At 33.7% G+C, this 25,437-nt stretch overlaps 3 protein-coding genes across 6 annotated transcripts; 1 reads left to right on the top strand and 2 right to left on the bottom strand.

Annotated features, from left to right (window-relative positions):
- On the bottom strand, positions 1–6,825 carry LOC132627608 (glucose-6-phosphate isomerase 1, chloroplastic). Its single transcript, XM_060343039.1, has 14 exons — positions 6,163–6,825; positions 4,651–4,767; positions 3,846–3,944; positions 3,509–3,592; positions 3,055–3,198; positions 2,616–2,681; positions 2,271–2,339; positions 2,069–2,176; positions 1,651–1,703; positions 1,349–1,487; positions 1,086–1,242; positions 649–727; positions 447–513; positions 1–352 (listed from the first exon to the last, which is right to left on the bottom strand). The coding sequence occupies exons 1-14, from the start codon at positions 6,688–6,690 to the stop codon at positions 218–220; spliced, it is 1,845 nt and encodes a 614-aa protein (XP_060199022.1). The 5' UTR covers positions 6,691–6,825; the 3' UTR covers positions 1–217.
- Positions 6,826–10,664: 3,839 nt separating this feature from the next.
- LOC132627607 (uncharacterized) lies at positions 10,665–15,189 on the top strand. 4 transcript variants are annotated; one of them, XM_060343037.1, is made up of 6 exons: positions 10,665–10,809; positions 11,081–11,218; positions 11,855–11,932; positions 12,074–12,149; positions 14,642–14,715; positions 14,807–15,189. In XM_060343037.1, the coding sequence occupies exons 2-6, from the start codon at positions 11,162–11,164 to the stop codon at positions 14,876–14,878; spliced, it is 357 nt and encodes a 118-aa protein (XP_060199020.1). In that variant the 5' UTR covers positions 10,665–10,809; positions 11,081–11,161; the 3' UTR covers positions 14,879–15,189. The 4 variants fall into 4 exon arrangements, with proteins under 4 accessions (XP_060199020.1, XP_060199017.1, XP_060199021.1 ...); XM_060343034.1 differs by having other exon boundaries at positions 10,667–10,809; positions 11,081–11,271; XM_060343038.1 differs by lacking the exon at positions 10,665–10,809 and adding an exon at positions 10,825–10,951.
- Positions 15,190–15,730: 541 nt separating this feature from the next.
- LOC132627606 (pentatricopeptide repeat-containing protein At5g18475) lies at positions 15,731–18,859 on the bottom strand. The gene is made up of 2 exons (XM_060343033.1): positions 18,614–18,859; positions 15,731–17,529 (listed from the first exon to the last, which is right to left on the bottom strand). Exon 2 carries the CDS (start codon positions 17,486–17,488, stop codon positions 15,953–15,955), a length of 1,536 nt encoding a protein of 511 aa, XP_060199016.1. The 5' UTR covers positions 17,489–17,529; positions 18,614–18,859; the 3' UTR covers positions 15,731–15,952.
- Between the last annotated feature and the right edge of the window lie 6,578 nt (positions 18,860–25,437).

Genomic DNA, 25,437 nt, shown 5'->3' with positions numbered 1-25,437 from the left:
TCTACAAACTCAGCTTTCAGAAATTTATTTGATCACGGGAAAGCAAATTTGCTGGATACAGCTAATTAGATGTGAACATGGTGCTTTGAAAAGAAAAAAATGGATTTTTTATTTCTTAACAGCAGTTAGGAATCCCCAACAATCAGCCACCACAAGGCCGGACCCTATCTCAGGCACATATGTATTTCTCAGATGTATGAAGAAACATAAGAAAGATCTAGGCATATAACTCATCAACATTACACTCCCCCAGATAAACTTTTATGCTCCGAGGAGAACCACAACTACCTTCGGCAATAAGAGCTCTGTCATTAGCAGCCATGTGTGCAATAATCTTATAGATCATTTCAATCTGCCAAATTGCGAAGGGCAGTCAGCAATTTGCATCCTGTTGTATGTTAAATAAAGAATAAAAAATAAGCAAAACATAAAGAGATGGATCATACATCATCTTCACAATGGCAACGGTCAGCTATTTCCTCTAGAGCAAGTGGTTCAACAGGCTCTTTACAGCTGGAGAAAGAAATAACATAGTTAATTAATAGCCGCCATCTCACCAAAGAGAGAATTTGAAGTTAAAAGAATTTGCATCAGTATTTTTCTACCAAAGAAAGAACAATGAGAACCAAGATATTCTCATCAACATACCTGGCCTCATTAAGTACTTGAAGGACACGCTTTTGAAGCGCAAGAACTTCTCCAGCAGCTTTTTTGCCAGCTTCCACACCTGACGCCATAATAGATATTAGTTGGCCTTGCGTGAATAGGACATATATTAACTTCAATTCAATTAACCCTTTACAATTTGAACGGAAGAAAATGACCTCATGTAGATCTGTGTTTTATTTTTAGATCACTTGGGAGATTTGACATAAAACTAAAAAAAAAAAAAAAGAATAATAATAATAAGCCACTAAACCAAATCAACCAGTTAGCCTGTATGTAAGTGTTATCTAATTACGATTCAACAATGATACAGGCAGACAGAGACTTGTGGTTTTAATTAGAGATGGTTTACATAAACAAGCATCAGCATTTAGCTCTTATTGAGGACCATGTAAGGAACAAAAGGATAAAGGAAATACCCGGTTGATGATAAGCGTTAATGTTGACAAGTGAGGCATAAATCCCAACAGCTCGCTCGTAGAGTGCTACTAGAGCTCCAACAGATCTAGGTGTCACTTCCTCCACAGTGACTGTGATGGACTCCCGATCGTTCGAATACAGAGCTGACCTTGTTCCCTGCAAGACATGGATCAACCTTTTGAATAAAGCTACAAATAGCAAGAAAAATAAAACAGAAAAGAAGAAAAGATCATCACTAAACTAAACTATTACAAGAACAAACCTGTAACATTCCAAAGAGGTAGTCACCACAAGTAACACCAGGTTCAAGCTCCCAATCATGACCAGGGGGCCTATCACGCAATACTTCAATAAATGTTGCAAAGAAATTGTGCACGCCTTCTCGGAGTTGTTGAATATAGCTAGAACCAAGAAAAAGAGGCTAAAAATTTATGGTGAAGTTATGACAGGTTTGCAAAGACCTAAACAAACTTCAGAAAAAAGAATACCAGCCTTTTTTTTTTCCTTTCCTTTTCTTGTTTATTTTTCCTTTAGTGATAAGTGAAAAGCACAATCCAAACTTACGCATGCTGATCCGTACTCCCTTTGTTTCCATAAACGCTGATCCCTTGATTCACCTGTGAGCAGCTAAAAAGTTATAAACATAAACACCAGGATATCTTATTCACAACTGAAATTCTATCAACAATCTAAATTAGTGAATGAAGGGAGATCTTATTCACAACTGAACTTCTATCAACAGCCTAGATAAGTGGCCAAAGGACAAGGCAGGTAGACAACAGATATTAAAGGATTTAAACAGAGAAAAATCGCAAATGTTTCCACTGAACAAATTGTCTTAATTTAGTAATTTACCGGGTTCCTTTTCTGAGAAGTGGTTAACTGAGTTGGTGCACGTACAGTTACATGAGTGGAAATGCATCTATTCTGTGTGGTTTTCTTCCATGAAAATTAAAAAGCATTGGAGCTATTGGAAACATACCCGTTTACCGTCCAGGTCAAACTCTTTTCCGAGGGACTCCATGACAAGCTGCTGTAAATACCTACTGAATAGTAATAAACTGTCCTTGTATGGGAGGACAACCATATCCTGCAACACATAGAAAACAGCATATCGACATAGTCAAATACACAACTATATGCTCCTCCAACATCACAACCACAAATCTGAAGGTGAACCAGACCTTGGATCCAACTCCATCAGTTGCCCAGTACCAACACAAAGCAAGTAGGGCAGCCGGGTTATCCCGAACCTGATGACAAATAATAAGTTGTTGCAAAAGCAATCATCAATTTGTTCTAGTACAGATCAAAGACAGATTCTTGAAGTTAAAAAAAAAAAAATGTAGCCAATCTTATTTTTTCCTGAAGTCAGCCAACCGAAAAAAAATATAGCTCATATAATTCTACAAAGAAATTTGTTTCAATGACATGTACTTGGAAAATTTACTAGTTATTCTCAAATTTCCAAATACAAAAGAATCAACTTTAATTTGTCAAAAGAACGTGAAAAAGCCATATAGTCATACCACAGTTGTCCTGTTTGCTTCGTCCATCAATGCAGCGCCAGCAAGCATCTCTCTAATATCGATTCCCTGGAGTGAAAAATAAAAATATTAGGCATATTGTGATAGAAATGTTCTAGGTCAAGATGAAAGTCAAGATGAAATATTTCCATGTGTCTCATTCTATGCAACAAAGTTTGGCTGACCTTTGATTATAATAAGCGTTGTCATACTTGTACTTACATAATACATGCTTGGTAAATTAGAATTCTTAAAAAGTAGTGGAGGTTATATATAGATTAGTTTGATAAAGACAAGATCACATTTCAATTTACACAAATTAATTTGAATTTTAACAACTTGTGAGAGTGAGAGTTACATGAAAATTTTGGAAAGTTTAAAGCGGTGAAAATTGTGATATAGAAACAAAGACAGTAGAAATGTGAGTTTAGGAGTAACAAACCTGAAGTGCAGCTGGAAGTAAACCAACTGCAGACATTTCAGAGGTTCTTCCACCCACCCAATCAAACATAGGGAATCTGGCTAACCAACCCTCAATTCTAGCAGTATTGTCAAGCAACGAGTTCTCTTGTGTAATGGCAACACCCTGCATATGAGTGGCAGTAAGCAACGATAAGAACTATTTAAGAGCAATGCTATGCACAGCCTGCGATGTAAACTACATTGGAGAGTGAACAAAAAGACAGAAAGGATAACAGATCCAGCAGAATCTTTTCATAGACCTACTAAAATTCCTGAACCAGCAGATGCAGATTAAAAGGAGGTAACCAGTCATAATGTTTTTCAAATCTCTTCCAGAAAGCTTTCATTTGCTTAAAAGTACGGTACTCATCAGAAAGCAACTCCACATTATGGCGAAAAATATGAAAGCAGAAAAAAGAACCTGAGGTCAAAACCTGTTTTGCAAATTCCAGGCCAGCTTCACGAAAGGCCTTCTGAACTTCTAACAAGCCATTTCGGGTTTCTGGTGTGCCTCCACTCTAACATAAAAAGATCAAAAAGAGTATTAGAAACTTCTCCATTCATGCAGCCCCCAGGGCTTTGGCACAGGGTTCGAACCCTGCTGCAGACAAAAGCCATTTAGTGGAGGAGGCAGAGGAGTTGGCTCATTAATTCGAACCGTGCGACACTAAGCCCTTGTAGATTTCTCAGTTATCAAAAAAAAAAAAAAAAAAAAGCGCTATTTTTGTAAAGGAAACAAAAAAAAAACACAGAAACTAGACGCATAACCACCTTTGAAATAACAATAACAAGTGTTGAAGCCAGCTCAGGGCCAAGTTGTGCAATTTGATGATCAATGCCTGCTGGATCTGTGTTGTCGATGAATCTTATCTGCCAAGAGATGGTAAAGCATGTTATATATATTTATATAGAGAGAAGTGGGAGAAACAGATAAAAAGGTAAGGAAGATTCTACACATGTGTACAATTAGGAAAGGCACCATGTAGAATTATTATAAACTATGTAAAAGGCAATTTACATTTTATATCCTTAATCACTAAATTTTCTGCACAAGTTCTTTTGCATCGTTTGATGTTATCTACACACTTAATGAGAAGAAAACCGTTCCATGGAGATATTCATTAGTGCTTGACACGTCAAATAAGAGAAACAATATTATCATGATCACTACAGATGCAAGAATAAAGGATAGGACTAAGTCAAGTCACTTGCATTTGGCTTTGATGTTGTGCAGCGCCAGTTTGGCAAGATAAATATATTTTACGACATTGATAGCGATGCTCGGTAAAGTAAACATAGAACTTTTAAGCCAAATTTACAACGTTGAACAAACAACTAATTAAGCAAAGGTGCACATTAGATGGTGAAGTGCTGCAAATTTTATGATATAGGTACTCACAACATATAGAGATGCTTGATACAGGAAACTGAGTAAAAAGATTTGTTCCTTTTTTGTTCTCATAGGATTTGAAGGTAAGGGAAATTTGGTAAAACGCCTAAATACTTTACTGCTAAAAGAGTGAGTTCAGTTAACCCACAAATTTTTCTGTTGATCTTGAATACAACTGCCAATTACCTTCAGAGGAGGGTTGTCAGGAGCCAATGCCTCAGCCACAAATTGTGGTCCAAGTGCTGAACCACCAATTCCAACAGAAAGAATTTGCGTAAATCGACCACCAGAGGGAGTCTTGATCTGCAAAGTAGATGTTGTAATTCACAATAAGTTGACAAAGCTTTGCGATACAACAGCCCGTAACCAATCAAAGGTGCCAAAATATGCTTTTCAGAAGTTGAGGCTTAAAGGATAACCAGATAATAAGCCAGAAAAGTGTAGCTTAGAATTTAGGAACATACATTACTACTCCAAAGTCAAAGTTTCCAAAAAAAAAAATAATAATAAGATAAGCGTGGTGTCGGAATCAGCTTTCGCGCACCTCAACTATTCCACAGGATGCCCGCTACTCCCACCGGCAATAAGTACTGGGTAATTCTGTCCACCAAGGCTTAGACATATGGAAAGAATCGCCTAGAGTTTTTGCCTCCCCTAAAATTTGAACCCGAGGCCTCATAGTTTTCCTCCCAATTCATTGACCACTAGGCCACACCCTGGGTGCTCTAAAGTCAAAAGTTCCATATAAGCTAATTATACCAAATATCCATTCCCATAAAATCACTGAAACTACACTACTCATATCATAATAATTTTTAACTATGTGCACTTGAGGTTGAGATTCATCAAAAGTGGAAAAATTAAGATTTTTATAGATTAAGATTATTCAAGCAGAAAAAAAAGGAAATCAAGACCAATCAAGTACACCTCAATCGCAACTCGCTTTACAAGTCCACTACGTAAGTTGACTTTCAACACAAATTAGGGATTCTTAATGAAGAACAAAAGGCAAATAAAGGATTGACTTTTAGCTGAAAATCAGAAAAGTGTAGCTTAGAAGTTAGGAACATGCATTACCAGTCAAAAGTTCCTTATAAGCTTATTATACTGAATTTCCATTCCCATACAATCACTGAAACTACATTACTCATATCATAATAGTAATTTTTAATTATGCGACTTGAAATGCCTCTTGATACATCAAAACAAGTAGAGATAATCAAATTGGGAAAAAGCTAAAGAGTTTTATAGGTTAAGATTACTCAAGCAGAACAAAAGGCAATCAACTACACCTCAATCACAAATCAGCTTTACAAATAAGGGTTTCTTAAATGCAGAGCAAAAGGCACATAAAAGGATTGACTTTTAGCTGCAAAATGAGAGAAAAAAGTTGACACCAACTGACCTTATAAGCTTATTATACTAAATTTCCATTCCCAAACAATCAGTGAAACTACATTACTTGTATCATACAAATTTTTAACTACAATGACATGAGCATGTACATTACTCATACTATGTGACTTGAAATGCCTCTTGATACATCAAAAACAAATAGAGATCATCAAGTTAAGATTTTTATAGATTAAAGACCAATCAACTACACGTCAATTGCAAATCAGCTTTATAAGTTGTCTTTCAACACAAAAAGGGTTGACTTTCAGCTGAAAATTAGAGAACAGAGTTGACACCACTGACCTTACCACTGACAACATCATTTGCAAACTGACAAACAGCTTCAAGAGCATTTTCAATCTGCAACTTAAGAAATGAATTTGGTGCAAGATGAGGACTTCTCAACCAATAATGACCCACCATTCTACCTTCATCTGGATTAGCAATAGCACCTTTTTCCAAATCAACCATGTCCTTAAACGCTTTCTGCAAACGGGGCTCCATTTCTTCAAGAAACACATCACTAAACCCGACCCGACTTACATCCAAATACAAACCCAACTCTTTGTGTTGGTAAAGCCAGTCAACATATCTCTTCCATAAAGCCTTTGGGTCTTTCACTAACCCAATGTTGTTGTCTTTCTTTAACTTGGGTACAACGCTGTTGTTGTTGTTGTCAGTGGAAACTTCACGCGCCAGCGCGTGTACATGGAATCTTGATTTGTTGGATAAAAAACTCAATTGGGAAGAGTTGATCTTGTGAGTGGATTTTAATTCAGATTTGAAAGATGAAGAAGGTGAGTAGACACTAGAGAGAGATGAAGAAGCCATTTTTTATTGATTCATATACAAAAAGAAAGAGGAATTTGTGAAGCGATATAAACAAGGGAGAAAGAGAGAGATCAAGAAGCCATTAGAAAAAGGAGCTTTTTGGGTTTTATTTGGCTTTTTGGAAGGTAAAGGGAGTTGTTGTGTACTATACTAATATAGTAGTACTGTTGTGATGGTCATTGTTAGTTCATATTTTACTTTTTGTATTTTGTGACTTGTGAACACATGATGTTGTGCGAGAGTTGTGTACACCCAGGGTCTACGTGACAATACCTAGTCTTTCCGTTCTAATTTATGAGGCACTATTCAATTAGATATGAAATTTAAGAAAAAAATAAAGGTTTTTTAAATTTTATGGTTGTCTTGTAAAGTTAAATTATTTCTAAATATAGAAAATAATATTTATTTATTTTAAGATAAACTAAAAAGAAAATTGTGTCACATAAATTGAGACAGAAAGTACTGGTGTAAAACAAGAAGTTGATGCTCGTGGGAGCCCAAATGGACCAAGATGGGGTTGGTGTTAAATTACAGGCTGAGATTGGTTGGCTATGGTTTTGAATTTGGAGGTATTGTGCTATTTTGTGGTAGTCCAAGGACATGGGTAGGCTTCCTTGGATATTCTTCTTCTATGTTGTTTGATTCGATGGCGCTCATATTTGCACAAATATCATAAGCATTGGGCAGGGACAGATCCAAATTCTTTGATTTATGAGTTCTTATATCGATTTTAGGTTAATATATAGTGGTAACCAAGTTAACGGTTAAATATTTATAGCCATTTAATGATTTTTAAAATATATACACAAAGTTTGAATAAAAGCTAGAGAGTTCATGTGACCTGGAGGAGACATTATAGATTTGCCCTAGCACCGGGGACTACAATGAACTACTCACATTTTACAGGTATCATGTTTACCATTATGCTTGAAGGTTAATTTGTATTGTGCTAATGATCTTGAATTTGTAGGTTGATGATGTTGTGACTGTAATTTGCCAGCTTATTTCATTCTACCAATATATCATTTTTGTTCCTTAATATGGATAACGTAATTTTCAGAAAGGTCTCTTCATTAATCTTTTCATGCATAATATATATCTTTCAACCTTATTAGTTAAGGGGAGACAAATTTAAAAATAGCAACAAGCGGAAAGAGGAATGACCACTTGCACTGTAAAAGTTCTACATTTTCAAGTTGCTTAGTAGACGAATTTAAATTTTATATTTTAGTAGATTCAAAATTCTACGTTTTTATATACATAGCCAAGGGCGGATTAAAGGTAGGCCAGAGTGATCATTCGAACCCCCTCGGCAAAAAAATTCACTGTATATATAGGGTAAATTTTATGAGTTTATGTAAATATATATGTTTTGAACACCCTCAACAACATGGAAAAGACTAGCTCAGCTATTTTCGAACACCCTATATGAAAATTCTGGATCTACCTCTGTACATAGCCTTCAATGGATGCAAATGGAGTGGCGAGTTGCAACCTCCAAAAGAGAGATCAGCAATCAATCCTCTTCTACTCATGAGAATGCAGTCACTTGATTGAAGATCATTTGCTTCAATTCCTATTGCATTATGGGCCACCTCATTTGGATGTACTGCGACCATTCAAATTGTTCTACCTTGTCATAGTCCAAGTAGTAATGATCATGAGACTAACTTGTGATTCTATTTCAACTTCAACACCATCTTAATTGACAGAGATTTTATTTTGACGAGAATCAACTAATTTGAAAGAGTATGAAATGCATTTTTGTCGTTGCAATTATTGTGATTCTTTACGTGAATCTAGATATTTGTTTTCCAAGATTCCCAAAAATAGGGTCTACCCTAGAATAGCACGGGTATTGTTTTACGTTCATAAAGCCTAGAAGAAATAATTGTATGTCTCCTACTCCCATGTTAAATTTAAATACACAATCTTAAAAGAAAATCATGGTAATTCACTATCTCGCAAGCAGTGTTTTAAAAGGCGGGGCGTAAGGCGGGACGTTTTACATTCGCCTCGACGAGGCGTAAGCTTCGAGGCACGGGGCGTAAGCCCCATGGATATTTAATTTTTAGTATTTTTTAAAATAATATAATTACAATAAATATTTTTAAATAGATGAAATTACATAAAATAAAATAAAAGAAAATTGTAAATGTGTGTGTGTGTGAGCGCGCGCGCGCTTGATACTCACAAAAAAATGATCAAAGCAATCCATTATACACCGCTTATAACTTGTAATTATACATAACATAATTTTACAAGTATAAACAATACAATGAAATGCAAATCAATTCTAACATTTAAAATTTCAAACACGGGAAAAAACACAGTTTCTTAAAACACTATTACTATCATACTATTCATTTTATCTCCCTATAAGCAAATAATCAATAAAATTTATTAATATTACAATTAAAACATAACTTCTTCATGAACAAAAAATAAAATTATATGATAATTCTGATACATAAGACTTATGACCAATGACAAGTGAAAATATACAATTCCGCTATGTGTTTTTTTTTTTTTTAAATTAAGTGATATTCACTCTCACGACGTTCTCAAATAGTAAATATCCAATACTACGACTTGTTATATGAGTTACACCCAATCTTCTATTTCTATAGATGAAAAACTATTAAGTATCATTATTTTGTTAAACAATTATGAGGATGAATGATTTTAATTAAGGAATTTAAAATATAATTTGTGTAAGAACTGTTAGGCGAGCCTTGGGCGTTGGGCGTTAGGCGTGGTTAGGGCGTACGGTTGGGCGCTTAGGGCGTAAGCCTGAACTAAACCTCGCACGTTAGCCCCAAGGCGTTTTGTCACTGCCCTGCTCCGAGGCGAGTCCCGGGGCGAATCCTGACACTGCCTTTTAAAACAATGCTCGCAAGGGAAAACAAGAAAGATTCCATAGTACTAATAACTTATTGCACGAAATTTACGGCATAATTTGTGTACTCACCGTTACTCAACTCTCTACCAATCTATGTTTTCATAATTGAAAAAATATTACTCCCATTAAGTGCTCGTATTGGGTAATTGCTTAACTGGAAAAAAGGTAAAAGAACTTTTGTTTTTGATGGAAAGACCAATAAAAAATGACATAAAATATATAGTTAATACCGAAAAACTGAGTTAATTTAAAATTGAAATCGCCATAAACATGAAAAAATATTATAGATGGAGGAATAATTATTAGAAGGTAAATGTACCGTATCTAATTTAACTAGAGAAAACTTATCTTTACTTATTAATCATACAACCTCTGTCAAATTTTAAAAAATATTAAAATTTAAAATCTTTTATTAATAATTATATAAATTATATTTACTTCATATATTTGGAGTGACCCCTGCTTCAAAATGTAAGTACATGTCTTCACTTTTTTTCGATTTTTTTTCCACTTTATTTGAAAATCAACCTTTGTCATGAAAATTTCATATACAATTTGAAGTTGTATTTGAAACTTAAAAAACACCTGAAATCATATTTTTATTTTTTTCATGTTTAATACATTCAAACAATCATCTACTTTTTTACAAAAAAACATAACCAAACACAACTTCACCGTAAAAAAAATTCAAATAAAGTGAAAAATATTTAATTTTTATGACCAAACGCCTACTAAGTTTTGAGGTCACTTAACCAAAAAAGATGAATAAGAGCCAAGCCCAAACCCAACTGACCCAAATATTTTCTCCTTTTGAAAATTAGGAAATTTACAGGATTGGCCTTTGCTAAAAAAATTCTTGATTTCGGATTTTAAACTCCCGTTCAGTAAAATTTAAAAAAATCACAAATTAAAGTTTTGGGTAAAACTCTGCCTTATAAAAGTAAAATTCTACCTTATGAATCTAAAGTTCTATCTTGTGAAATTTCTTGTTTCTTTTACTGAGCTGAGATTCGAATTCAGAACGTGCGAAAAAACGAAAATTTAAGAGCATCCGCCCAAAAAAATGTTAGAAAACTCAGTGAGATAAATAACGCAAATCAAGAAGCCAAGTGTCCTAACAAAAAAGTGCATTCGTGGTAACACATCAATCTCTCGAAAAAAAAAAAAAAACAGGCACGAAAAATCCACCCTTGAAAGAAACAAAAAACACAAAACAGGTATCCACCTTAATTCCTAATTAATCAATTTTCCTTACTTTTCTTCATTTTCAATTTCTTTTTATCTCCCTTTTTTTATGGGGATTGTCTCTTGACCTTTCGGATTAGATAAATTCTCTCAGAATTTTCCTCATCTTAGCGGGTATCTAGACCTGCATTTTATTATCTAGACTAGACAAGATAAACTTTAAAAAAAAACGCTAGGTTTTTTTTTTTTTTTTTTTTTGGGGGGGGGGGGGGTAATGTTTTTTTCCATCTGTTTTCTTTTCAGATAAATCTTTTATGGGTTGCCTATTTTTATTGAGCTGAAAATATTGTTGAGAAGAAAAGATGATGTGGGACGAGTGGAGCAATGATTTCCAACACGATTACGAGGAAGAACAACATGAGCAACAGCAGCAAGAAGAGGGTGATGATTCTTATCTTAAATTTGACTTCTTGTCAGCTTTGTCTAAGCCCAAGGTATTCATGTGTATTTTGTGTCAAGTTTGAAATTTTGTTGAAATTTGTGTCTAGTTTGTAATTTTGATTGGTGGGGTTTGCATTTCTTGAATGTTTATGGGGGTTTATTATAGGATACTGGTAGTGGATTTTGGTATTATTTTGTTAAATTTGTGTCAAGTTTGTAACTTTGATTGGTGGGGTTTGCGTTTCTTGAATATTTGTGTATGTTTATTATAGGATACTGGTAAGTGATTTTGGTTTTATCCTATTCCTATTCCTATAAATATGTGTCTGAGTTTAGGTTTTGCATTTCTCGAACTCTGGCGGAGTCAGAATTTTCATTATGAGGCTCTAAAATATAAAAAAAGTAAACAGAAGAAGAAACCAAGGGGATTCCACATCTACTGTGTGTGTATATAATTTTAATCTTGTCTATACAATGTAATTTTTCGCTGTAGGGAGGCCTGCACCTGGCTCCACCCAATCTCAAATGTGTATATAGGATTATAATGGGATACTGGAAGTAAATTTTGGTTTTATTTGCTGGAATATTGTGTAAAGTTGCAGTATTGACTTGTGCTTTTGCATTTCTTGGATATAGGATTACTATAGAATACTGGAAGTGGATTATGATGCTACAGAGGAGGTCATTCGATCCAATTATATCCGTCTTGCTTTGGTTAGTTTTCAGTCTATCCATGTTAAAACCAATTCTTTTATACCTGGTTTACGATTTTTCCGCCTTTGTGAGTGTTAAACATTTCATTTATTCATTTTCTTAGTTCTAGCATTCGTTTTATAATTTTCGTTTTGGGGACAGAAATGGCATCCAGATAAGCAAAAAGATCAGGATAGTTCTACCTCAAAGTTTCAGGAAATAAATGAGGCGTACCAAGGTTAGTTCTTTTTCAAAGCTGTAACAGTTTATTTGGTTCTTAACTGGCTAATTTTTTAAAGCCTCTGACAAATCAAAGTTGATTTATACGGAGTTTTCAACCTGCAATCAGTCAATATTTTGTTCATATCTGGGTTTTCTTGGAGTTTGTTTGTTTAATAACATGTCTTCTGCAAGCAACATGCTTGATTGAGTAACTTGAGAATCAAATACTTCTGTCCGTCTAGATTCAGGTAAGATTTGAAAATTATGGCTGGTTGCCCCGTAGGGAATGGTTGTAGAGAGCCGATATCCATGTGTGCTACTTAATTGCAACCATGTTGAGCAAAATAGCTTGGATTTTTGCCAAGCTTGCAGAAGAGGGATTCAAGTTCGTGATTTCCAGAAACAAGGGATGTCTATAGTAAAGAGTAGCTCAGAGAGTTTTCCTCATAGTTTATTTCGTAGGAGGTATGGGTCACTCTATGAGTTTGTTTTTGAGAAAGTAGATTATAGGATTCACTCAGTAATGTAAGGAGCATCCATAACGCACTAATGTCGCACTGTAGTGCAAACCTAATAAAAGCAATAACTCCTACAACAACAACAACAAAAAAAAAATGAAAATTAAAGATAACTACTGCTCCTGGTATAGGGACAAAATAGGCAGTAAAGAGTGAGTCATCAAAAGTAGTTAGATTGTATAATTGTGTATCAGTATTATGGGAATAAGAAGGTAACAGACTGATCTCATTGCAAGAGCTTATCTTTGTTGAACTATGAATATATTTGTACATGCACTCACCCTGGTGTTTTTTGACTATTATTTATCAAGCTTGTGGGCATTGAGAATATTGTTATAGAGTATAAGCTTCAAATACTAGGTGTGCATATACGCTTATCTCAGTTATCTTTAAGTTGAACAGCTAGGCAAATGTGACATGTCATACATGGCTGTATTAATTTTGATCAAAGTGGTTTTTGTCATGAAAGAAACCAACACCCACAGTTAACGATATCAGCCCAAGTATTAATTACACAACCTTGAGTATTGGTTGAAATGCAAGCTCTAACCTCTGAGCTAAGCGGGCCCATTTAAAGAAACCTTATTTACATTATTATTAACCAAAGTTTCATACCCGCACTTCTTCTTCCTCAATCAAAAGGGTCTGAGTACCTCAACATGTGTCTTTTACCTAACTTGGATAGTGCGCTAGCCCTGGAGTATTATTTTGGGGCCACCTCTTTTCCTCTCTCTCGCTGCTATCCCATCCATTGTACTGTCAGTATCGAAACATTCCTGTTTATATGCCAAATATCATATTCTGTAAGCTAAATTATAGGTTTTAGAATATGTTACCTTTTCAGTAAATAAATAAATGTAGGTTTAGAATATTTGAAAATCAGTTCTATTGAAGAACTTAGAATTAATAGAAAATTATTGGCACGTTAGTCTTTGAGATGAATCTGTTTGGTCAGGTAAATGATCATTTTCTGGAAAGACAAAATTGTGTGCTAAAGTTGAACTCCTAGATTCTAAAATGGTCCTGTAGACGGTGACTAACATTCGGTTTTCCAAACACTTGTGTCTGCATTTTCCAACTAATCATGAAAGTTTAGAATAGTGAGAAAGAAAATTTGAGCTACTCTCATAGAGTAATTATGAAGGTTCTAGAATTGTTGGAGAGTGCAAGTTAGATTTGAGTCCTGGTGCAAAGAATGGTCAATTTTCTTCATAACAGGCTTGTCAAGACTTACGTTTGTCAATTTTCTTCATAACAGGCTTGTCAAGACTTATGTTTCTCATTGGCTTTGTTTTTTTGAGAGTTTACAACATTAGCTCTACTCAACTCAACTGCGTCTCAGTCTCAAACTAGTTGGAGTTGATTATATGAATTATGTGAATCCATTCCATTCCATTCTATTCATTCAATATTCAGAGGGTTGCCTGTTTTTAGGGTAGTCTATTATAACCTCCGCTTAACCGGGGATAGACTTGGCTATGATTTCTGTGTAGACCAAGTGATCTAGCAAATACAACTTCACTAAATTGGGACTTCAACAACTGTTTGTTAGGTGAACTCCGAATATATCAGGAGAGGACCTTCATCGTGATCTTTTTAGTTAATTGTAAGCGAGAATTTTAATTCAAGCTAACTTTCCAAATTAGCACTGGTATAAACTGTTGGGTGTTTTTGTAAGAGGTATCTTTATTTTCTGAGCTGCCTTTTTTGTTGCATTCAGTAATTGTGGGAAAAAACAATCCAATTAAAAACAATTTATAATCTGATTGTGTGTAAGAAGTTAGCGATGTAACGGGATAATAGCTAATGCGGATGCCTTGTCGGACAATGTGATAATATAAACTATAGTGACCCGGTCACCAACTTTTTGCATGTCTTAAAGATTTTTTATCCACTCTTACTTTCACCTTTTTATGTGTCTGTTTCGGATTAATCTCAAGGGCATTCGTTGTGTTTCCCTATATTTAACTTTCCAATTGTGACATAACAGTTTTGATTGATCCTGTGAAACGACAAGAATACGACAATAAAGGGATGCTACAAGCCTATGATTACAATATCGTCGTGAGTTTCCTCCCAATCTTTTTCGTTCTGGTTAGATTTAGGTGCTTGATTATGTCTTCATTGTTAACACTGCTCTGACATTTGATTGCAGGAATACCTTAATCGCTACAAGGGTCTAATTCTAACATGTAACGGTCTTGGTATGAAGCACTCAATTTGGTAAAGCCCCAAGATATGCACCATCCATATTGTAGTATATCTCGTGATCCTACTGGCACCATCGCATATTACAGGAGTTGGGATGCACAGTTTGATCTGTAGTTGACGTCAATTAGGCTATTGTACTATCTTTTGCACATGTATAGCGAAGCTGCCTAATCACCAACCTCATTTTAGAGGACTGTTTATATGAAATCTTCTTGTTTCTATTTTATCCTCTTTTCTTTTTGGGACTTGTATCGACTAAAGAACTGGTGGCCTCTTGTTTTCGTAGATTTCTTGCAAGAATATCAGTGGACTTTATGTTGTCTCAAATCATGGTTGAGGACGAATTTGGATGTGCACACATTTTCCAGCAAATTACAGATTATTGTTGAATCATTGCTCTATCAGGGTATCCTGTTGAGCTCTCTATCGACCATTTCTTCTTGCCCCTCGTATAAAGATTGTGAACTATTTCAGCTATGGTCTTTAAGTGTTATTAATTGAATACAATAAGAACTGCGCTTCAGTTCAAACAAGCTAGGGTTGGCTATATAAATCTTTAGTAACTAGTTCCAAACAAGCTGGTGTTGGCTATCTAAATCTTCGCTGAACATGTCACTTAATTTATACTCGATTTCATGTCAATATTATGATACCAATAAAATGTTATTAGCTGAAAAGTCCATAGAACAAGCTACGGCCTTTTTCTGGAAAATTTTCTCGTACTTGGTGGCTGATTCACAACGAGAAGTAGCAATTTCTAAGTTTTACTAGTAATTCATTCGAGGAAGCAAATATTAGGGTGGTAAAATGCATAACAGATGTAGATTAAACTTCTAATGAACATATGTTGATGTCTACAGAAAGCTAATGACGCTGAAATTGGCATATTCTACCATCTCCTTTATAAGAGTCACTGAACAAGAAAACAAACAGTATCAATCAAAATTTTGCCTGCCTGCCTGAACTTTCACCTCGTTGGTGAGGGTTCGAATCCCCACAATGTAATCTCCTTCCTCATTTCTCCTCCCCCCTAACCCTTATGTAATAAAAAAAATTGAAAAAAAAAAGCCTACAATCACAACACAAGTAACTATTGCAGAATCAACTCATCAAGTAATTGGAATGCAGGCAACAACTTTCTCTCCCTGCAAATCACATCAATCAACATGCTCCATGTCTGAGGCTCTGGCTTAAACCCCATCTCTAACAGCCCAAACAATGCCAAAGCTGCATCAGCTGCCTTTCCAGCCTCGCATAGTTGAACTATCAATTCATTCGACGTAGCAAAATGGGGCACAAATCGTCTAGCCAACATTAAACCTAACAACTCCATCGCTTTTTCTAGCTCACCTTCTTTACACAAGAAATTTAACACGATCCTGTAACTTTCTTTACTTAGATGGACACCATCATAAGGTAACCTCTCGAGCATATCGAAAGCCTCACTTGATCTAGACGCTCTGCACAATCCCCCGAGTATGATTTTTATCGTCACATCATCAGCTTTGCACCCTTTATCCTTCATTTCTTCGAGTAACTCGATGCCTTCATCAACTTTACCAGCCCTGCAAATGGAATTTATCAATGTTGTATAGCCAACTATATCCGGTGTTAAGCCTAATCCCTTCATCTCATGAAATACCTCCTTGGCATCTTCCACTTTTCCTTCCTTACAAAATCCATTCATCAAAGCTGTGTAATTAACTATATTTGGCTGACATCCATTTTTCCTCATGAATTCTATTATTTTCCTAGCTCTATCCACCTTTCCTTCACGACAAAATGCATTTATTAAGATATTGTAAGTCAATGCATCTGGCGGAATCTGATCCTTAGCAAGCATTTTCTCGAACATGTCAAGTGCATCTTGAAGCCTTCCACATCGGCATAAGCCATCCATGAGGGTGCTATAAGTAATCAAGTTAGGATAGGAAACTCTCGACTTTCTCATCTCTTCTACTACTACAAATGCAGCTTCGATATCCCCTTTTCTGCAGTGATACTTAACCAGGATATTGAAAATGCATGTATTGGGCTTCAAATCTAGATGCTTCTGCACATTTAAGAGAAATTCCTTCGCCAGTTCAATCTGATTTGCTTCAATAAGCAGATTCAGACATGTGCTAATGGCATTGAGCGAAGGCTTTTCCCGAACAATAGGCAGGATTGCATCAAACATTTCCAGAACCTTTTCATGGAGAGAGGATTTGGAGTAATGTTTCATGAGATGAGTAAATATGCCCTCATGAAACTTACAAGTTTCGTATTTCATCTGATGAATAACAGCATCAACCGTTTCGAATTTCCTGCAAGCCGCGAGTTTATGGAGAATAACAGCATAAGTGGAGTTATTGTGATTAAAACCCTTCTGATCAGAAACCTTGTTAAAAATCTCAAGGGCACGTCGTGCATCCTTCTCTTGTTTTATCAAATTGACTGCGGATTCATGAGATATGTACTTGCGTTTTCTTGGTATTTGTTCTGCAGTGCCATCTATCTTGATAGGAGCATCTGGCCTCAGGGAATTCCTGTTCTGGTAATTTAGAGGAGAAATCCATTGAACTGAAGATGAGAATAACCTAGATGATGAACAGAGACTGCATCTGTAGTGCCCAATAGCTTTCATCCACGTTAATGGAACTCCTGGATCTGTGATTCAAATTCCACCTGAAGATTTATGTGCAGCTGTTAGGGTTGAGGCAAAAAATTATGCCGCATCCCAACTCTCATATAGACATGAGAAAAAATGCAGGGGCGACTCGAGGGGAGACTAGTAAAGCCTTTGAATTTTTGGGGTCCCAAAAAGTTTCCATAGTGAATTTTTTATTTTATGTAGGAAATTCATAAAAATATACAGTTAACACAACAATTTGCACCTGCTAACTATATTTTTCAGTTTAGATCTGCAAAATCAACATTTTTGTATTAATTTCGCGGGACAATCACTTTTTACAGCTCATCCATCAAAATCGGACAAAGTCTTGAACATATCCCCGTTTTCATGTAAGGATTCTGTTCCCCTCTTTCCCTAATTTCATTTTCTCGCTTCTAATGAATCTTTAAACTGGAAAGCCATATGACATTGCGAAAGTGTTGCATACTTCAACTAGACCATATCAAACATTCAGATTAAGGGTCTGTTTGGTATGGAAGAAAGAGTTTTTCATTTTTCCATGTTTGGTTGGTCAAAATTCTTCGAAAACATTATTCCTAGGAAAATAAGTTCCTTCAAAATGAGGAAAATGACTTCCCTAGTAGGGAAAACAAGTTTCATAAATGGCATTCCATATTAATGTCTCCTTACCATCCTCCAACACACCCCACCTCCACCGCCACCCCTATAGCCCCATCCCCACCACCCCCATACTCCTACCCTCCACCCCACTGTTCATAGTGTTTGCCTAGATTATGTAAAATACTTTCGAAACAATATTTTCTACTTACTTACCCAACACCAGAAAATAAGTAAGACACTCATTTATTTTCCAGGAAAACATTTTCCTTCATACCAAACACACCCTAAAGCATCAGTCATTCACTTAAAAAAAACACATTTTTTCACATGAAAGTCCTGACACACAATCCAAACCCAAGTCAGACAATTCACACAATATCAAGAAGCATTCAAAACAACAGATAACAATAGACTGAAACAGAAAATGCTATACTATTTTTCAATACTTGGAAACAAAATTAGAGCAAAAAAAGAGATATCACTATAACATACACTTGAAATAGTTAAATTGTTTACCAGTGAATGAATGATAGAGCTTTATAGAATTGATTGACTGCATTCAAGATCCTCTTTTTCACCAATATTCAAGAAAATTAAGGGAAGGGTAATCTTGAACTGGATTTAGGACGTCAATTAAGATACAAAGTCACCAACTTTTGCAGTAGAGGGATTTTTGTAGGCTCAGGGTTTTTCCTTTGTAATTGCAAGTTTTTAATTTACTTAATTTTGTTTTTGGGAAAAATGCATTTGTATAAAGGAATCATTAAGGAAATGGAAAAAAACCCAAGAAAATGACAAAAATGGTCCTTTATGTTTCTGTAGGTTCAAAACAGTTCCTCAAGTATGATCTGAACTATTTTTATCCTTTAAGTTTGTTAAAGGTGAACACTTTGGGCTCCTTTAATATTTAACAAACTTTGGTGTTAGATTTGGTAGGAACTCTGAAATAAAAGAATTTAGCGAAAACTTATATTGGGAGGTATAATATTTGCAGCTGGTTCTATTTTTTTCTCTATTCTAAAGTCTGGTATACTTTTTTATGTGCAATATTTCCGATATTTTTATTTTTTAATGTCTAGTACAATTTTTGGTGTTGCAGTTTCTAGGATTTAATGAGACTTTTCTAATATTTATGGCTAATCTTTTATTCCACGGTTCTCACGTGTCTAACAGACAAAATCATTAAATATTTGACAGATTCAAAAAATGTTCATTGTTGACAACTTAATAGAAAAAAAATGTTCGAAGAATACTTTAGGAACTATTTTGAACCTATCTCCAAATATAAATGGTCAACAATAACAACATACCCAGTATATTCCAACATAGTGGGTCTGGAGAGGCTAGAGTGTACGCAAACCTTACCCCTGCCTTGGGAGGTAGGAAGGCTGTTTTCGATAAACCCTCGGTTCAAGAACATCTCCAAATATAAATGGTCATTTTGGTTATTTTCTCGACGAATACCTGTGTTCGTTTGCTTTTTCTTCTTTTGATTTCTCATCCGGTGTTCGATATCCACATTGGGACTCTGACTAATTAGGATTCGCGATTCGTGAGGCCCATTTATGGGGAAAGCACTCTTAACATAATTTTTTTCATACCCAACTACCCAAGGCTCAAGCCGACCCCTTTGCTTTCTATTTCCTTTGTATTACGTATCAAAGTTGATTTTATGCTTAGGAAGATTAATTTTCTTTTAATTTTACTTACAAGCTGAGATTAATGTGATTTTAACTTTTAACAATATAATTCATATAATAGAATCTTCAATGTCGGTGTTCTTACTTCTTACGGAGAGCTGCGAAGGAAATTTTCAACTTTTTTATTTAACAAGATATATGGAATATAAAATATTTAAGTTTTGCAAGTTTTCAACTCTTTCGATTCGACATTTTAACTTTTTCACCTTTGTCAACTTTTTCTAATTTACTTATTCGAAAAGTGATTTTGTCAAAACAAATTTATAGATAAATACTTTGAAGGACAGCAACAGAACAACTCAATGAAATAGATGACAAAAAAATCAAATCTTAGCAAGAAGCCTTGAGTTTATTTCATAAATTTATATATATATATATATATATATATATATATATATATATATATATATATTCTTATTTGAATTTTATTCTTCTAACTTTTTTGATGTAGAGATGTATATTTTGATTTATTGTAATCAATCTCCAATAATCTATTTTATTGAAAATATAGCCCATTTATTTAAGTGTTCTTGATACATTATTAATCTTAGGTAAAATTTTATTAAGTTTACATTTTGAAAAGCTTCTTTCGACTTAGGTGTGATAATTTCTTTTATAAAGCGTTTAAAAAATTAACTTTTTTATTTGATTGAGTATATCGATTGAAATCTTCTACTTGTACAATTTCTCTAAGCACTTTTAGTCCCAAATTTTGACATCAATATAGAGCTAATTAGCTTGAAAGTGGGCGTAGTTAAATTTAACATTAATTGAAGTAGTTGTTGGAGAGAAGACACCGGTAAGACCTACAAACACCAACTTGCATGCATCGGCAGTTTTCAAGCATACATGTGTACTCTTAATATGATTTTTAGCCGTAGTCAACTGTCCTCGTCTTCCTCTTTGAATTGTCCTATTGAGTAAGGGTCGGTAGCGGTAGTTAGTTGTCCTCGTTTTCCTATTTGAATTGTCCTATTGAGTCAGGATCGGTGCATAGACCCATTAAAGAAAACTGATTCAGCTTGAAGTGAATAAAAAGAAAAAAAAAATAACAATTAATTAATCTAATTCCTTACCATTTTCATCCGTTATAACATTTGGAACTACGCGATTAATAATTGTTGACAAGCTGCAAATAGTTGAAAAATATTTACTTGCCAATAATAATAAATAACTATGACTTTAATTACATATTATACATTTTTAAGAGTAACTTTCGGGACTTAGAGCAACGATTTTTGTTAACTTCGGGTTAAATTTGTGGTAGGCCAATTCATTTAGGTACTTTTATCTGTATTTTCTTTAATTAACCATTATAGGGAATACTTTCACAATAAAATTTATTTATTTTTGTTCAACATTTGATTCTCTACTTCTGATATGAAATTAACAATGTCTGCTCAATCAAAAAAAAAGTTATCTGCCTTGAATTTTAGAATTGCTATTTTTAAATACTTAAATTAGTACTCTTCAATCAGGATTCACGGTTAGTAGAATATTAGGTAACTGAGTAATATTAATTTCCAAAGTAGTTGGCTTTAATTAATTTGCTAACAATTAGCAAATGCGTACGTATTTAGCTAAATCCAGTGATTGACTAATGTAAAGTATCAAAATATATCAAGCCTACGACATGACTATTTTGGTTAGTAGACTTTTATGATCATTATATTTCAACTATAAACTTTTACGAATCTCTATTAGCCGCTGTTCATGCAGAATTTGTTTAATTTTCAGTACTATATGATAAGTAGTACCCCATGCTTGTTTATAACAATTTCTAACCATATGTCTAGATGTCATTTGATTCACTTTTTTTTTTTTTAATAAACTTAGATCATTTGTTCGAATGCATATGTAGTACTCCTATAAGCAGTGTCCTATAGTTTCACTTTTGACAATTACTTCCTTATCCATTAACAGTTGACATCTGGCCTTTAAGTTTTTTGTGCTTACAAAAGCAGATAGAATTCTTCTTTTAACAATCTAGAATTATTGCGTGATGAATAGGATTCATCCATCTTTAATAAAAAACATTGAATTCAACCATTGACAATAGAAAAAATTCTACTTTTTTTCGTCCCAATTTATGTGACACCGTTTGGCTTGCTATAATGTTTTAAGAAATAAAAGAAAACTTTTGAAATTTGTGATCTAAAACAACCTTAGATATTTGTATGACTATAAATCATTTCATTAAGTGTAAAAGGAGAATTTTAAAGTTAAGTTATTTCCAATTATAGAAAAGTGATATTCTTTTTTGGACAGACTAAAAACCAAAATGTTCTACATAAATTGAAACATAGAGAGCATAAAGAATCGTTTCTCAAAATTCTAAAGCAGGATATCAACCACCACGTGGGAAACCAAGAGCATATTATAAATTCATTTAATAAAAATATTTAATAACTCTAAGGGTGGTGATAGGATAGATGAGATCTCTCATCTCTTAACCATACGTTTTGCGTTCGAGTCTTGTAAATGAATAAACTCTTAGTAGGTTGCACTCTACCCCTTATGGGTCTTACGTGACGCGAATTTAAATTAATTGAACCAGTGAATTTAAGATATCAAACGATTATACTAAAAAAATGTCTCTGATACCACAAAAAAATATGGTGGCATGGATGAGATCTCTCATCTCTTAACAAGAAGTCTCGCGTTCGAGCCTTAAAATTGAAAAAACTTTTAGTGTGGAGATTTCCGCCCTTATAGATCTTATGCGATGCGAATTTGAATTAATCGAGCCAGTGAGTTTCAAATAATAGATGACTATACTTAAAAAATGTCCATAATACCACCAAAGAGTGTTGTGTGATGAATGAGATCTCTCATTTCGTTAGTAGAGATTTCGAGTTCAAGCCTTGGATATGAATAAACTATTAGTAGGGGCGTTCCGCTCATGTGGATCTTATACAACACGAGATTGGATTAGTTTAGGCTAGTGAATTTTAAATATCAGATAATGATACTAAAAAGGAATCTCTGATACCACCTAACAGTGTGGTGGTATAGATGAGATATCTCTTTTTTCTTAACTAGAGATTTTCAAGTTGGAGCCCTGAAAATGAAGAAACTTTTATAGGGAGCATTTTGCCTCTTTATGGATCTTATTTGACACGAATTTAAATTAATTGGCTAGTGAATTTCAGATATCAAATGGTTACATAAAAAAAAAGCCTCTGATACCACCAAAAAGTGTGGTAAAATGAATGAGATTTTTTCTCTCTTAACTAGATGTTTCTAGTTCGAGCCCTAAGAATGAAGAATCTCTAGTAGAAAGTGTTCCTTGTTATGAGTATGTTTGTCCATTGAGTTACTTAGCCATTAAGTTACTTAGCCACCAAGAGTACATGAGCCCTTAGTTGTCATCTTAAATGGCTTAGCCATTAAGCATATATTTTTCCTTTTAAATAGTGGCCATATGTAGAATTGAAAGATTAGCAATACAATCTCATATCTCTCTACATATTTCTTCCGTGTATTTACTTTATAGTTTTTATTTTATAACATTCCTCTCCTTATAGGTCTTATGCGACGTGAATTTTATACATCTGATTATTGTAATAAAAAGATAGTCTTTGATACCATCAAAGAGTGTAGTGGGATGAATGAGATCTCTTCTCTTTTAATCAGATGCTTCGAGTTTGATTCGTGAAAATGAACAAACTCTTAGTAAAATGAAGCCCCTCATGGGTCTTACGCGATGCGAATATGAATATATTAGGTCATTAGATTTCGAACATTAGATGGTTACACTAAAATTAAGCCTTTAATGCCGCCAAATAGTATGGTGGAATGGATGAAATTCCTCCATCCTTAATTAGAGATTTCGAGTTCGAGTATTGGAAATGAAGAAACTATTAGTAAGAAGCGCTTCTCCTTTAATTAGTCTTATACAACGAGAATTAAAATTATTGGATAGCAAATTACAAATATCAGTGATTATATAAAAATACCAATCTTTGTTCAATATTTTCTCATGTGCAGTAATATGGATAATTTTTCGAGTTTGACTTGAAGTTCATTATATGTATTATTTGAGTTCTTAATTAAAGTCCATTAAAGTTCCTTGTGAGCCTGTTTGGAAAGCCACCTGGTAATTGGAATTAGTGTAATTACTACCCTAGTAATTACACAGCATTGTAATTACTACGACCTGTTTGTTTGTCATAATATAATTACAGTGTAATTACAAGAGTGTTGTTTGGTTGCACAAGTGTAATTACACAGTTAGTTTAATTTAAAAATAAAATTTAATTATAAAAAAATTAAAATTAATATTTAAAAAATATGTGCCTTTATAAATGATATTAAATTAGTTATTTAATAATACATTGTTTATTGAAAATATGTTAATTAATAATCATATATTTGTAACTAATATTGTAAAAAATAATTGATATATAATTTCAAAATTAATAATATTTTAATTTTAATTGATTATAAAACTTAAAAGCATACCTTTTTTGTGAGAACATCATGGGATTGGATGTTTGACAAAAATTTTTTTTATAAATATAATGCCATAACACTAATCAAATGTTTGACAATAATTCTATCAATTGTAAGTGAAAAATAAACAACATACAATGTGAAAATAACAAGCCAATAATACTAAAGCAAATATTGTTAAAATAGAAAATATAAACTAAATTCAAAATCCAAAAGATTTTTTTTTAACATAATACTCTTATGTCAAATTGTAACGTTACATAAGTAAGTTTCAATGTAACATAAGTAAATACTCCTATAATTCAAAAGAAAGGGAAAATATAAGTCTATAACCTCATTAACAACGAAATTCTTCTTTAATAACGTCACTTATTATATGCCAAATTTGTTAATGACCCATTCTTTCTAATATTAAGAGATGTAGTTTAAAAAATTAGAATATTAACACGGTTAATGAATAAAGCAAAAAACAAAAAAAAATATGAGCAATTACATGGAACCACAAGAAGTAAAGGTTGGGAATGAGAAGCAAGGAAATGAAATATAAATTCTATAAAAATAAAAATATATTTTAAAAATACAAATAATTAAAAAGAAAAAATAAAAAGAAATTAAATAATAGAAATAAAAAATAAATTAGAAATTAGAAAAGAAAATAAATCAAAATAAAATAAAAAAGAAATTAAATAATAGAAATTAAAAAAATTAAAAAAGAAAATTAAAACATTAAAATAAAATTAAAAAGAAATAGACTAAATACACCCAATTCTCAGCCCCCCTTGAGAATTGGAGAGTGTAATTACACCCTCTCAATTACACCCAATTCCCACCTAACTGTGTAATTACCTGGTCAAACAAACATATCAAACTGTGTAATTACACCCAATTATACCCAATTTCAATTACCTGGGTGGCTTTTCAAAGAGGCCCTTTATCTTTTGTTCTTCATCCTTTCAAGATTCACAAATTGTGTTAAGTTGGTCAATAATTTTTTCCAAGGACTAAATTAATTTAAATTCTTTTTTATCTAGAAAAAAAAGTTAATAGGAGCCCGTTTGGATTGGCTTACAGCTTAAAGCTGTTTGCAGCTTATAAGCTGAAAAAAATAAGTTGGGGTAGTCCAACTTATTTTTTTTGGCTTATAAGCTGTTTTCAGCTTATAAGCTGCTTTAGATAAACTAAGTC

The sequence above is a fragment of the Lycium barbarum genome, chromosome 2 (genome assembly GCF_019175385.1).
Source record: "Lycium barbarum isolate Lr01 chromosome 2, ASM1917538v2, whole genome shotgun sequence".
Classification (NCBI taxonomy): Eukaryota; Viridiplantae; Streptophyta; class Magnoliopsida; order Solanales; family Solanaceae; genus Lycium; species Lycium barbarum.
Note: the sequence above shows the minus strand (reverse complement) of the source record. Positions and strands in the feature narration are given on the sequence as shown.

Excerpts from the sequence above, each read along its gene's own strand:
- LOC132627608 (XM_060343039.1), bottom strand. The coding sequence starts at position 6,690 with ATGGCTTCTTCATCTCTCTCTAGTGTCTACTCACCTTCTTCATCTTTC. Across the intron at positions 1,704-2,068 it reads TTGACCTGGACGGTAAACGG|GTGAATCAAGGGATCAGCGT; the intron begins GTATGTTTCCAA and ends AGCTGCTCACAG. Across the intron at positions 514-648 it reads CAAGTACTTAATGAGGCCAG|CTGTAAAGAGCCTGTTGAAC; the intron begins GTATGTTGATGA and ends TTCTTTCTCCAG.
- LOC132627607 (XM_060343034.1), top strand. The coding sequence starts at position 11,140 with ATGATGTGGGACGAGTGGAGCAATGATTTCCAACACGATTACGAGGAA. Across the intron at positions 11,933-12,073 it reads ATTATATCCGTCTTGCTTTG|AAATGGCATCCAGATAAGCA; the intron begins GTTAGTTTTCAG and ends TTTTGGGGACAG. Across the intron at positions 12,150-14,641 it reads AATAAATGAGGCGTACCAAG|TTTTGATTGATCCTGTGAAA; the intron begins GTTAGTTCTTTT and ends GTGACATAACAG.
- LOC132627606 (XM_060343033.1), bottom strand. The coding sequence starts at position 17,488 with ATGAAAGCTATTGGGCACTACAGATGCAGTCTCTGTTCATCATCTAGG.